This window comes from Mobula hypostoma, chromosome 2 (genome assembly GCF_963921235.1).
Source record: "Mobula hypostoma chromosome 2, sMobHyp1.1, whole genome shotgun sequence".
Lineage (NCBI taxonomy): Eukaryota > Metazoa > Chordata > Chondrichthyes > Myliobatiformes > Myliobatidae > Mobula > Mobula hypostoma.
This window is the reverse complement of record NC_086098.1, coordinates 35,232,473-35,245,965: the sequence shown is the minus strand read 5'-3', so window position 1 is coordinate 35,245,965 and position 13,493 is coordinate 35,232,473. Positions and strand designations below refer to the sequence as shown.

Sequence of the window (13,493 nt, the reverse complement as noted above, 5' to 3'; positions counted from 1 at the left end):
TTGAAAAATAAGCTTCCATTGTGTAAGACGTTGAGCTATTGCCACAAGCCTGTCGATTTCACTGAAACACATCTAAATAAGGATACTTCCAGCTTGGTTAGATGTTGGCTCGGGGCATGCCGGCGGTTTCGACGCTCTTTGTCTGTGTGTAATTGGGGCGGTTGGGGGGGGGGGCGCGGGGAGCTTGTTGGTGCCTCACTGGGACATTATCTGGAACAGCTCACGCTTCCTATCAAAATACCATACCTGATCGCCGGGTCATGTCAGCTTACCAATCTGATATTGTATGTTTAGCAACACTTACAACGGCTGAAGTTTATTGATCTCACTTTTATTTTAAAAAGAAAAAATGTTGCTGCTGAGGTGCCTGGTATTGCAGCTCTGAACTGCATCACCAATCTTAAATGATCTCCCACTCTCTTCCTCTGTTTCGGGCACTAATATACAGATGGCAATATTCCACGTCAATGCCCACTGGAATGTAGCGTTCTTCTATGCTGCAAGAAGTTGTCGAACGGCGAAGGTTATTTCAGATTTCCAATATCTGCGGGTTTAGAGTGCTTTTTGGAGACTATTTTACGATTGATTCTCTGTTAGTGCGTTGAGGGCGGCGTTCCATACAAGTGATGGCAGCAGCGAACTGAGCAGAAACCTGCCGTACCGTCATCTTTCTCCGACCAGAGAGGAAAACTTGGCAAATTAAGTCTCGGCCGGCTCCCGCCGCCGCCGCCCGCGCTCGCACACTCCCTCCCCCGGCCAGCTGCTTCTTGCGGCCGCTCGGACTGCGGTGTCAGGACCCTGTCCGCTAGCGTTCACTGGCCGCAATGAAGTGAGCCCGTCTCCACGAACCAATCGCTGCCAGCGGCGGGCGGGCTTTCCCGGCGCTTGTCTTCTATTTCACGTAGCGAGGGAAGTTTCAGCTATCACTGAGGAGACACTGGCTTATCTTTATTATCTCTCCACGCTGGAAAGGATCGTATTTATCTTTCCCGTTACAGCAACAAGGCGAGAGATCCCCGCTGTGTATCCAACTCCCACGTGAATGACTCGCCTTGCGTTGAGCGACCCCCCTGGTCTCTGGACGCCTCCTGAATCCGCCAACCGGCACCATGTCATTTGTGAACGGCGATACCTGATCAGAGAAGGCTAGTTGCTCTCGCTGTCCCCATCTCTCCCTCTCCTAACCTGGCGAACTTTGCACCGCACCTCGGCTGCTGTGCCCCAGCCCCGGCCCTGAGCTCAGGAATTGAGGACCTGCCACTCGATCCAATGGGAGACAGCGAGAGAATTATTTCCCGTTTCCTGCTCTCTTCCGAGATGTGCTCGTAGACCTGGAGCCAGGATTGTTTTCATGTGTCACTCCGAACCGCTGGACAAACCGAGTGTATTTTATCTGGACCTTCGGAATGGCACAGTTCCCTTTGTATTTGAACTCCGCAATGCTGGTGCTGTTTAGCTGCGAATTCCGCCTGGTGACAGCAAGTAAGTAAGCTCTGATTAATTTTATATACAGCATATCTTATCTTACAGGGGATTGTACGTTGTAACTTTAACCCTTCAGCATTCCCGGGTGAACTCAAGTCAGGTTCAGTGACGGCAGTGGGCAGGTTGGCGATCCGCTCCAAGGGCTCCCGGCGAGGGTCGGAGTGCCGCGGCTGTTCGCCGCTCAGTGACTTGGAGCTCGGCTGAACGGCCTTTCCAGTTGGAGCTTCGTGGAAATGAACAAGGGGGGATAGTGGGGTGTTTATAAAGTACAATGGCAGGGAGGAGGATATTAGAGGAGAGGGGATGTGGGCGCCTACCAAAGGATGCAGCAACCGGTGTTGGGTAGAATTACCAGCGAGTGAAGCAGCGTGGCGACTAGAGGGATAAAGGTGGGAACGTTTGGCAGGTATGTTGATAACGGAGTGTAGAAGGAAGAAGAAGCGAGTGGGAGGTTGCAGCTAGGCTGGAAGGTGAGAGGTGAAACAGGGTTAGGAGAACCGAGACTTCACTAAAGGCAGACGAAAGTCGGCCATGAGGCAGTGAGGTGTAATATAACGGGAGAAACCGATGAAAGCAGAAAGCTGGGTGACGGTAGGGAGAGTGAGCGGGAGGGTTGGGGTGGAATCTAGCATCAGTTAGAAAGTGAGGGAGCAGGAAGACGCCGATGTCGATGAAGGAAGGATAAACAGAAGGTTGAGGAGGAAAGGGTTAGAGGTAAACGGGAAGGAAGGAGCAAGTCGTTTTGCAAAGTCTGGGAACAAAGCGACCCGCCAAGATCGAGGGTCAAAGGGAGAAGTGGACAGCGAGCACAGAGAATTAAGGTCAATTTTCACGCTCTCGCCTCGCACAACCTGCCTGGAATACGGTAGAAGGGAGACATGCGATAAATATTTGATGAGGAACCGCTATGGTGTTCTATGCTCCTGTTCTAGTCGTGGTGTCCAGTGCGATCCGTATTAACGCTTAGTACAGAACCTGACCCATCAAAGCCACCGAAGCTGATAGTCGCGGCTGTCTTATTTATACTCTCCGCTTACCATCTGGTTAACAACCAAATGAAATATATTTTAGTCGGTGTCTATTTAGAAGGGGGCGATGTCTGAATAAAAGTTTAATTTAGAGTAACTGAAAATTGTTCGTTTGAAATATAATTTTCACGCGCTGTTTGAAATGACTTCAGCCAAGTGGCTGCAAACTTGGAGCTTGGAGTTGCCCATTAGATAACAAAAGTTACGTATACTGTTTATAAAATAATGAACTAATTTAAATTCTCAGAATAAAATGCGACGCGCTTTACACATAAATTCGCCCACAATGTGAATTCCAGATCAGATTCTTGGGAAGAGTAATTTTATTCAGCGAGAGCGTGTGAGCTGAGCCCGCTCATCTCCTTCAAAGGCCGGTCAAGTTCATTCCAAGGACGCGAGAGCAGAGTGCCGGTAAAACCGCTCTCCCGTACAGTCAGTGTGCACTGACCATAAAAAGGGAGCAAAATGACCACCAGGGTGGTCATGGCATGACTAGGAATAATGAAAATTGATGTTTATACTGAATCTGAGGCCATCCCCAAAATTTTAAGAAGATAAATCGACCAATCATAATTTCAAAATTCTCCTGATATGTTGCGAGAAATATTTAAATACAGCATGACTGACGGATGTTAGGAAAATCATTAAAACAGTGCAACAACTCAGCAGGTGTGGAAATTCAGTATTCATTGGTGTTGTGACTGAGCACATGTGACGTGGGCCTTTATTTTGCACCCACATTATCTTAAAAAGCCAGACACGCCGTGGATAGAGTGCTCTTTTTGCTTTTTCATCTATTATTTATGCACGTCATAAGACCATAAGATATAGGAGTAGAATTAAGCAATTTGGCTCATCCAGTCTGCTCCACCATTTCATCATGGCTGATCTATTATTCTTCTCAGCCCCAATCTCCTGCCTTCTCCCTGTATCCCTTCATGCCTTGACCAATGAAGAATCTGTCAACCTCTGCCTTAAATATACATGCAGACTTGGCCTCCACAGCTGCCTGTGGCCACGAATTTCATTGACGCACCACTCTCTGGATAAAGAAATTCTTACTCATCTCTGCTCTTAAAGAATGCCCCTCTATTCTGAGGCCATGTCTCTGGTCTTAGACTCTCCCATCATAAGAAACACCCTTTTCACATCCATTCTATCAAGACCTTTCATCATTCGATACCTTTCAATTAGGTCACCCCTAATTCTTCTGAATTCTCATGAATACAGTCCCAGAGCCATCAAACGCTCTTCATATGACAAAACGGTTCAATCCTGGAATCATTTTCATGAACCTCCTTTGAACCCTTTCCATAACCAGGTTCTACAACTGATACTGCAATAACAGGAAGGTGACAGTAACTCAAATGACCACGTTACAACAGTGGTGTGCAGATCATCTCTGAATTCACAACACATCGAACTTCAGAGTTGATGGTCTACAGCAGAACACCACGAACATACACTCAGTGGTCACTTTAATAAAGTGGTCACTAAATGTATATCCTATCTTTAATTTTCCTTGAGACAGTGACTGAGAGAACTGTTTACTTCAATTATTTCAACTATAAGATGATAAGAGACATTGATTGTGTGGATAGACAGAGGCTGTTTCGCAGAGCTGAAATGGCTAACACGAGAGGGCACAGTTCTAAGGTGCTTGGAGGCAGGTACAGAGGAGATGTCAGGGGCAAGTTTTTTACACAGAGAGTAGTGAGTGCATGGAATGGGCTGCCGGCGGTGGCGGTGGAGGCAGATATGATAGGGTCTTTTAAGGGACCCCTGCATAGATACATAGCACTTAGAAAAATAGAGGGCTATGCGTAACCCAAGGAAACTTCTAAAGTAAGTACATGTTCGGCATAGCATCTGGGCCAAAGGGCCTGTATTGCTCTGTAGGTTTTCTATGTTTCTCTGTGATAAAATAGTCCCACAGATGTAGTTAGTGCAGAGTTTTAAAGTCTGGGTGTCTAACTTGGAGGTAACTTCAGGTAGTGATGTTCACCAATGTTAGTTTCCCTACATGTAGCGGAGCTCAGGAATCTGGGAGGTAATGACAGTGACAATTACAATGAACCCATGCCATGTGGACTGCCTCTGGTCAGCGATCCACAAAGCAGTCACAGTACACTAATAGTGAAAAGCTTGGAGGTTAGGGTGGTGGGTAGGCTTCTTTTCTGGTATCGAGTCTTTGAGCCTTGTGGATTGTGGAAAGCTTTAGGAATAAGTATGGAATAATTCAGTGTGGAATATAAAGCCTGTGACCTGCTCTTATGGCTGTAGCATGTACGTGACAATACATTAAGTCTCTAGTCAGGGCTAAGTCCCAGAGTACTGATGTTAGGAGGTCTTCTGTTAGAAATGTCACTCAGCGTCATTGTTTAGCAAGTGTTTGGCATGAATATTTGTGGCCAATTATCACTCAAAGCCTGAATATTGACCTACTCTTGTTGCAGCAGAAATAAACTGCATTATGTTCCAAGGAATTGCAGATGGATCAGAACACGCTGCAATTGTCAACAAACATGTCCCCTTCTGACATGATGTTGGAGGTTAAGCAGCTGAAGATGCCCGCTGATTGAATCTATTGTGGATCTTACTGCTCCAGTTATTTGATTAATCCATTTGCCATCAGTTTCCAACTAGATGTGGCAACGACCCAGAGCATTGATCTAAATAATTGTTTGCCCAGCGTATGAGTTCATAAAATATGACCTTGTTTCATTATTATGCCCATGTGCTCTTGGCGTGCACTGGTACACTTCTTGTTGAATTAGGGTTAATCCTCTGGCAATGTTAATAGCAGACAGATGTTTGCTAAACCATAGTGTTACAGATTTGTGAGAAGTGCAACTCTAGTGCTGCTAATGGCCTCCAGCACCTCAGGGATGTCCAGATTTGAACCACACAGTGTCCGTCTTATTTTCCAGTATGGTTGCAGCACACAACTTGATGAATGAGATTTCAGTGTGAAAGTGGAACTTTGTCTTCATGGGAACTGTGCAGAGGGTCTGTCCTACAAAACCGACCTACAAATTCATCTGTGATAGGTATGTTGGTGAAGGCAAAGTTAGTTGATTCTCTTGCTGGTTCGGTCACCACTGTATGGAAATCTTGTAATGGCAGCTCTGTATTTGAGGACTCCGCCGTCTTGTCTGGTAATGGTGCAACAGTGCAGTCACAAATTCCATTCCCAGGTAGCACACAAGGACTTCTAACAAGGAAAAGACATCGGTTGTCAATTGAGGGTAGAGGGGTTTCCAGGAGGAGATTTCCAGATCCAGTTTTGATCTGATACAATAGGATTTTATGAGGTCCAGAGTTGATGTTGAGGATTTCCAAGCTCTCACCCCATAGCCCGGTACCACTTCCATCCTTGTTAACTAAATATTACTGCGCTTCAAATTCTGGTCTTGGCTTTCTGCTGACGGGGCATCCAGGGGTTGGAGAATTCACGGATATTGACTGCTTCCTACGATGCTGAGAACTACAACGCCAGGCTGTTGATGAATTTCTTCGGGTAGCTCTCCCACTTCAGGCGCAAGCCCCGGAAGCTCCAGAAGTCAATTGTAGAGGACTGATTAGTTGAACCTTGGTCTTTGCTGTGCCCAGAGGTTGAATCGATATTACCATTGGGGTTTACGCTTATTTGTAGCAGTTTGATACAACTTAGAAATTTATTGTGCTATTTCAGAGGACAGCTATGAGTAATTTAATAAAATAGTGCATTTATCCAGCTCAGTAAACCGGCTGTTCCTAAAAGCGCAGTAGTACGGCCCACTCTCGGTTGCGGCCTCGTGTTTTCATGTAAACAGTAACTTTCACCGGCTGAGCGGTATGTATGCAGAGAATATTATATGAAAGTACACTTCTTTTCTTTATTAACACGGAAGATCTAATCAAACTGGAACTCAATTCAAAGTAGCAGGCTAGTTTCTCCCCCCCCCCCCAGTTTTGCCATGTTTAATTAAGCAACATGCACTTTTTTCCCTTATCATCTCCGCTAATAAAATACCACATATCAAATTTAGGCACTGTAATTCCAAAATCTTCTTGACACATCTCTGAAATTAGTCAATCTAGATAGAGAAAGCAGCCACAGTCAAATTTTACAGATATTGTAAGGACACAGACTATCTCTGGGTACGTATGTCTCTAATATAACCACACATAGAGGAAAGATCGCGTCAGTAAAATTTTTACTCCAATTTGTAATAACGTGCTCACAAACTGAAGTTATGACAATCACGGCCCCAGAATTAATTTACAAAGGGGTTTCGTCAAATTAGGATGAATTCCTCACCTTAGGCCACCTAATTTAACTACTCCACTAAACTCCGTTCCCCCTCCCCCCAGTAATACCGTAAACACCAAGCACGAGCCCTAAATAACGTTGTCAGTTAAAGATAGGCTGTTGTGAAATATGAAGTAAATTTAACGCTTACTTCAAGACCAGAAAGCAACAACTCAATTAATTTCATCAACTTTTCCTCACGAGTTTGCATTTTCACCGAGCTTTATTGAAGCGGTGACTTCGCGACTATTTTTCGGCTACCCGTGTGAGTGCACGAGACGTGTTTCCGCAGAGGTCTGAGATTGATCGTGTGCTAAATTCAGGTCCATACAAGCCAAAAATTAATTGATATTTGTTAATGGGGGCACTCTTCCGTACAGGAACCGTGCAGTAAAAATGATTAGTGACTCCACACGCACGCATAACTCCTTGTCTTCTTATTGCCACAAAATACTTCCGATTAGTGGACCCCGTCTCTCTGTTCATCGTTATAATGCGCTTTCCGTCTTAAAACCGACGACGGGACTTATTTAGCCACTAATATTCTTCCGGCCAGTTACAGGTTGGGTTCAAAGGCAAAACAAAACTGGAAATCCGAAATAGAAACAAAAATATTAGAAACATTTTATATATATATAATACTGATCACTGACCTGTAACGTTGCCGCCCAAACTGTTGTGTATCGCCGGCATTTTCTGTGGTAAGTGTGCACAGGTGAGAGTTGAAACATCAGAGATTAAATCAAATCAGGAAGAGTTGAAGGAGTTTCGGATTTGGCTGCGGATTGTTGTGAATGCAGGGCGCTGTTCTTATTCCTGAATATAGAAAAAATGCCCCACAGGCTTTGCACGCGCATTGGGCATCAGCGAAGCCTCGGTCTTCGGAGATGAGAAAGGGGAATCCTGCTTCCGGTCCTGCTGAGCAGGTTCTGTGGGTTCAGATCCTAGCGGGGTCATTGAGTATTCCGGGTGATCATGCAACATTTAGTTGAAAGAGAGCCTGCCATAGTTCGCATGATACACAGTCCGGCTTGTATAATCCGAAACCTGAACGCAATGGTGGTGCGTCGTGCATGGAGCTTCTTCCGAGTATGAAGCCACGCTTGGGGTTTCCAAAAGCCGTGGGACTGTCCAGGATGCTTTATGGGGCGGTTCTGGTTCTGAATTTATGTAAGAATGTTTCCACTAGACCTACGGGCCTAATCAGGCTATTTGACCCATCGAGTCTGCCCCGACATTCTATCATGAGCATTTATTCGCCACCAGTGTTAAATGCAGCACAACGTCTCTGGAGGAACTCAGCGGGACAGCAGCGTCTAGTATAGTCGAGGTTTTGGGCCTAGACACTTCATCAAGACTGGAGAAATAAAAGATGAGGAGTCAGACTTACAAGGTGGGGGCGGGGAGGAAGAAACACAAGATGATTAGTGTGAAGTCTCTAAATACGTATTGGAAATGTTTTAAACTATTTTAAAGAAAAAATGCTAGTATTAGAGATTATAATACTGTCCTACATCCATTAGCAAGATGAAAGAGACTGCATATACTGGAATCTAGAATAAAAAAAAAGGACGTTGATAGAGCTCAGAGGATCAGGGGAATCTGCGGAGGCAAAAGGAGAAAGGAGTCTTTAAAGGTCGAGACCCTGCATCAAGGGTCGAATGGTCTTTGATCGTCAACTCTTTATATCTAGAAATAAGTGCATATGGTCCATTTTACATAAACAGTAGTGATAAGGTCGACAGGGTTGAACGCTTCAAGTTCCTAGGAGTGAGCAGAACCTGTTTCTAGGAATGAACATCAGGTTCCTAAGAATGAACATCAACCCAACTATGTGGACAGCATGGCCAAGAAAATTCACTAACACCTCTACATCATCTGAGAGAGTAAGACAGGCTTCAAAAATGGCCCTTCATTTCTTCAGGCTTTATCAAGGTGAAAAGATCTACTGCACATCTAAGATACCCCTCCCACTCTCCAACATGGAATTAGTAAAGATTATTCCTCCAGGGCAGTTTGCTTCCTGTGCTGTCTCTGTATAGTGCATTGTAATGCATTGTCATTTATAACATTCATATTCTAAGCATTTTAAAATCTAGGTCATATACTAGTCCTGTGAGTTTATCATAAATTATGAAATCATTGTAAGAAAGGAAATTTTTGTAAAAGTAAGTTGCACAAAAATACAGAAGACTCAACCAACATTCACTAATGTCCTTACAAGAGATTTGGAGAGATAAATAGTAGCTGGTGGAAACCTGAACTATAAACACTGTTTATTAAACAGCTTTGCTTGGAATAAAGCATTAGTAATCACATCAAATGCCTTCCTTTCCAGTTTACAATGTTCTTGGAAGTTTCCTCCAAAACACTTTATCCATTCAATAAAAGCTCTTTTTATTTTTCTTCCCTGCTGCAGCTAACTTGGGGTCTTTGTTACTTTCTAATTTAGTGAAGCTTCTTAATATTGAAAGGCTGACAAAAGCAGGGTATTTTTCAGAGTATGGGTGAGATGAATGCAAATCTATTTACATACTGGAGTAGTGTTTATCTGAAGAGTCACACACATTAAAATTAGTGGCATTTTTACATTGAAATGATTTCACTCCAAAATTAAGTTTTCATATTTCAATTTTATTATGTATATCCAACCCAAAGCTGGAAAAAAGGGTACACCTACAGTTTAGAAGAAATTGGGAATTGTAATGTGAAAATTGAATTGACTTGACAACGGTAGATTGTACTTTTTCACTTTGTATTGTTGCTTGCAAGATATTTCTTTTAAAGTTGGAACATTCAGATTATCATCTCATTTATGCCAAAACTTTGTGTGGTTTACAGTTTTAGTAGAAATTATTTTGTTCATGTCAAATTATTTAAATAACATCTAATTTCTTAGTTTGTTTAATTAACGTAGAGGCCATTATGTTTGTGAAGGAAGATAAACAAATGAGATTTAATAGTTGCTGTTTTATCACAACTAGATTCACACAACTTATTTTCTGAATATTAGGTAATTAAAATGTATAACACCTGAAGAGCCAATTCAAACATCAATCTGTTGATGTTTGAGGTGGGAATGTCATTGTCAGCTCTGAGAAATACATGGCATAATTCTTTTCATTGGAGATGCTGATGTGTGTACCAACTAAAAAATGCATTGCAGCAATTTGCAAACCTTCAAAGTGTGGGTAGTAGCAGCTTGGAAGATGTCCTATCACCAAGCTCCTTTTCAAATCACACATCAGTAATTTGAAGATGTGGCACCATCCCTTCATCATCTTTGTGACTACGCTCTAGAATCAACTTCCCGACAAAGCTGTGGGAACACCCTTAATGCCATCACCAGAAGAGGAGAAATGCAGCTCACCACCACATTGCAGAGTTGCTTAGGGATGCCCGTCTCTCCAATGATGCCAACCCCTGTGAGTGAATTAAATGTGGTTCAAATCAATCTAATTCATTATTTATGAAGTTACATGCAGGGTAATTTGTTTCAATATAATTAACATCATTGGATTGCAAGCCTGTAAACAAATGAAAGAAAAGATTTAGACACTTGAAAATATGTCCTTTTTGTTATGCTGTAAAATTTTAAGTAGATTTCATAAAGATCACTTCAGGTACAGATAGCTAAAATAATCATAAAAGAAGGGTTATATGTACAGTACATAAAAGTGTATATAAATTACGTTGTTTATAAGTTCAGTGGGTTGATTTGTAATGGCAAGTAGGGCAGTTGAAGGGTCTCAGCCCAAAATGTCTTTATTGCTTTCCATAGGTGTTGCCTGACTTGGCTGGGTTCCTCCAGCATTCTGTGTGTGTTACTCTGCATTGCCAGCATTTGCAAAATCTCTTAAGTAGAACAGTGATAATTAATAAAGGATATCAGCAGAAAAATATTTAAATGCTATTTTCTTGCAAAAGAATCTGACATTTTGTTCTAGGCCCGAGGAGGCATTTTTACCTCTTTTCAGACTAGTAACACTCACTAAAGTTTTAGAGTTCATTTTTTCCCATGATGGATGCTTCAGGTTCTATGTAAAGCAGAAGTAATTTTCCTTCCTCCATTTACCTCAACAAGAAATTTCAAGCCAATAAAATGCTTTTAAAGGAGGGTGAAGCAAGGGAAATAGTGTTATATTAATAAAAGACAGCGTTAGAAATCTGTGTTCCATGATACTATGTATGTGATATATACAACACTGAACATGTATTGCTTTGATAGAGGACAGAGATTGATGATGTCTGATGCAGATAGTTTCTGCTGTTTGTATTCGAAAACAAAGCATCAGAAATACTTCAAATGCAATACATAAGATAATAAAATATTCGTGATAAGGATAAGTTAGTGCTGGATCTCCCTGTTCTCTCTAATTTTCAAGCAATTTGGCTCAGATATGTTTTGTGCACACCTGTCTCTATTTTGTGTGGCATCTGCATTATGACAGGCAAGTACATTAAGATTGAGTTGTGGAAGCTGAACAAACAGGTTTCACCCTCGCTGTGTTGCACATTGGCTAGCATTGCAAACAGATGAAGACTGCAAGAGCATTCCAGAGAAGAAAAAAGCTTTACTTGTCCCAAATTGGATTATTTAGCTATCTCCAAAATGTGGTGTTACATGCAAAAATATGGATGCATCCAAAAATATTGCATCCAAGTGCTGTTCCATGAATCTGTGTGTCCCTTGATGCACTAAATGGGCTTTAAGCCACAAGTTTGTTACATACTTGTGAACGATGCTAGTTATACCATAACATCCTTGGCTTCAAAATTTATAGGTTTCAGACGTAAATCCTGAGGTGTTACACTAAGTCCTTATCTGTCTTTTAAAATTAACTGTAAAAGGTCCCATGGTATTTTCTCATAGGCAAATATAGTTCCTCAAGTGATACTAAAATGCATATCTATTCATTTCATTTGAGGTTGTATGATCATGTTTATGTAACAAAAAACATTCCAGGAAGAATCTATTAGATATGAAGCACTTTGAGGTGTTCTTGATGTAATAAGTACCATGAAAAAATAATTTCTTTCTTTATCATCAAGGCTAATTATAATGTGAGGAAAATAAAAGCTCCAGAAGATTAAGTAACTTTCAACAGCCTGTTAACAATTCAAAGTACATTTATTATTCATCATTGATGCTGTCCTCACCCACATCTCCTTCATTTCCCGAACATTCGCGCTCACCCCATCTTCCCACCATAACAGTGATAGAGTCCCTCTTCTCCTTACCTTCCACCCAATGAGCCTCCACATCCGACATATCATTCTCCACAATTTCCACAGGGATTGTACCACCACATTCATCTTTAACTCTCCCCCCACCTCACTGCTTTCTGTAATCATATTGCTCCCTCTATGATTACATTGTCCACTCATTCCTTTCCACTAATCTCCTTCCTGGCAGTTATCCTTGCAAGCAACCTGCCCATTCACCTCCATTCAGGGCCCCAAACAGTCCTTCCAGGGGAGCCTGCCAATCTGCTGGGGTCATCTCTTGCGTCCGGTGTTCTTGATGCAGCTTCCTCTACATTAGTGAGACCTCCTCTACACGACCCATCATAAGTTGGGGCACAGCTTTGTCGAGCACCTCCGCTCCATCCACCAAAAGCAGAACTTGCTGATGGCAAAGCATTTTAATTCCCATTCCCATTCCGACGTATTAGTGTAGGGCCTCCCCTTGTGCCACAGTGAGAACACCCTCAGGGTGGAGGAGCAGCACCTTATATTCAGTCTGAGAAGCCTCCAACTTGATAGCATGAATATCGATTTCTCCTACCGGTAGAAAAATGTTTCCCTCCCCTCCCCTCTTCCATTCCTCACCCTGGACTATTACCTCCCCTGAGTGCCTCTCCTTCACTTTCTCCTATGGTCCAATCTGCTCTGCTATCAGATTCCTTCCTCTCCAGCCCTTTACCTTTCTGACCCACCTGCCTTCGCCAATCACCTTCTAGCTAGCCTCCTTCCCCTCCCCCCACCTCTTTAATTCGGCGTCTTCCCGCTTTCTTTCCAGTCCTGAAGAAAGCTCTCAGCCTGAAAGGTCAACAGTTTATTCATTTCCATAGGTGCTGCCTGAACTGCTGAGTTCCTCCAGCATTTGTGTGCGTTGCTTTATTATGAGAGTATGTGTACAGTATACAACCAATTCGTCCTCCCACAGGCAGCCACGAAACATGGAAACACCATGGAATCCATTCAAAGAAAACATCAAACACCCAAAGCGCGAGTCACGCAAACAACAACATGCGAGTGAATAACACACAGGATATTCCACATTAAAATGCAGAGTCCTCAGAAAGGTCTAGGAATGTTCAGTTCAGTTCGCCTTGGCACTGTGTCATTCCTTTACTGCAGACTGCAGAGCGAGTCCGCACCAAAGCGCCCTGATCAATTTGTACAAAATAACAATAAAAAAGAGCAACCAGAAACCAGAAATTGTAGTGGTTAGCACAATTCTTTACAGTACATGTTCAATTTCTGCCACTGCGTGTAAGGAGTTTGTACGTTCTCCCCGTGACCGTGTGGATTTCCTTCATGTGCTCTGGTTTCCTCCCACAGTCCAAAGATGTACCGGTTGATAGGTTAATTGGTCATTGTAAATTGTCCCATGGTTAGGCTAGGGTTAAATCAGGGGGTTACTGGGCAGCGTGGCTCAAAGGGCCAGAAGGGCCTACTCC

The 13,493-nt window shown here is 42.9% G+C and overlaps 1 protein-coding gene across 2 annotated transcripts in view; it reads left to right on the top strand.

The window, feature by feature from the left end:
* Positions 1-258: 258 nt before the first annotated feature.
* The window catches only part of fndc4a (fibronectin type III domain containing 4a), a 220,680-nt gene continuing 207,445 nt past the window's right edge, over positions 259-13,493 (top strand). Inside the window, exon 1 of one of the 2 annotated variants that reach the window (XM_063070859.1) lies at positions 259-1,482. In XM_063070859.1, the coding sequence (XP_062926929.1) occupies positions 1,407-1,482 (76 nt within the window). In that variant the 5' untranslated portion in view covers positions 259-1,406. The remainder of the gene's footprint in view (positions 1,483-13,493) is intronic. The other variant, XM_063070869.1, reaches the window with a different exon arrangement.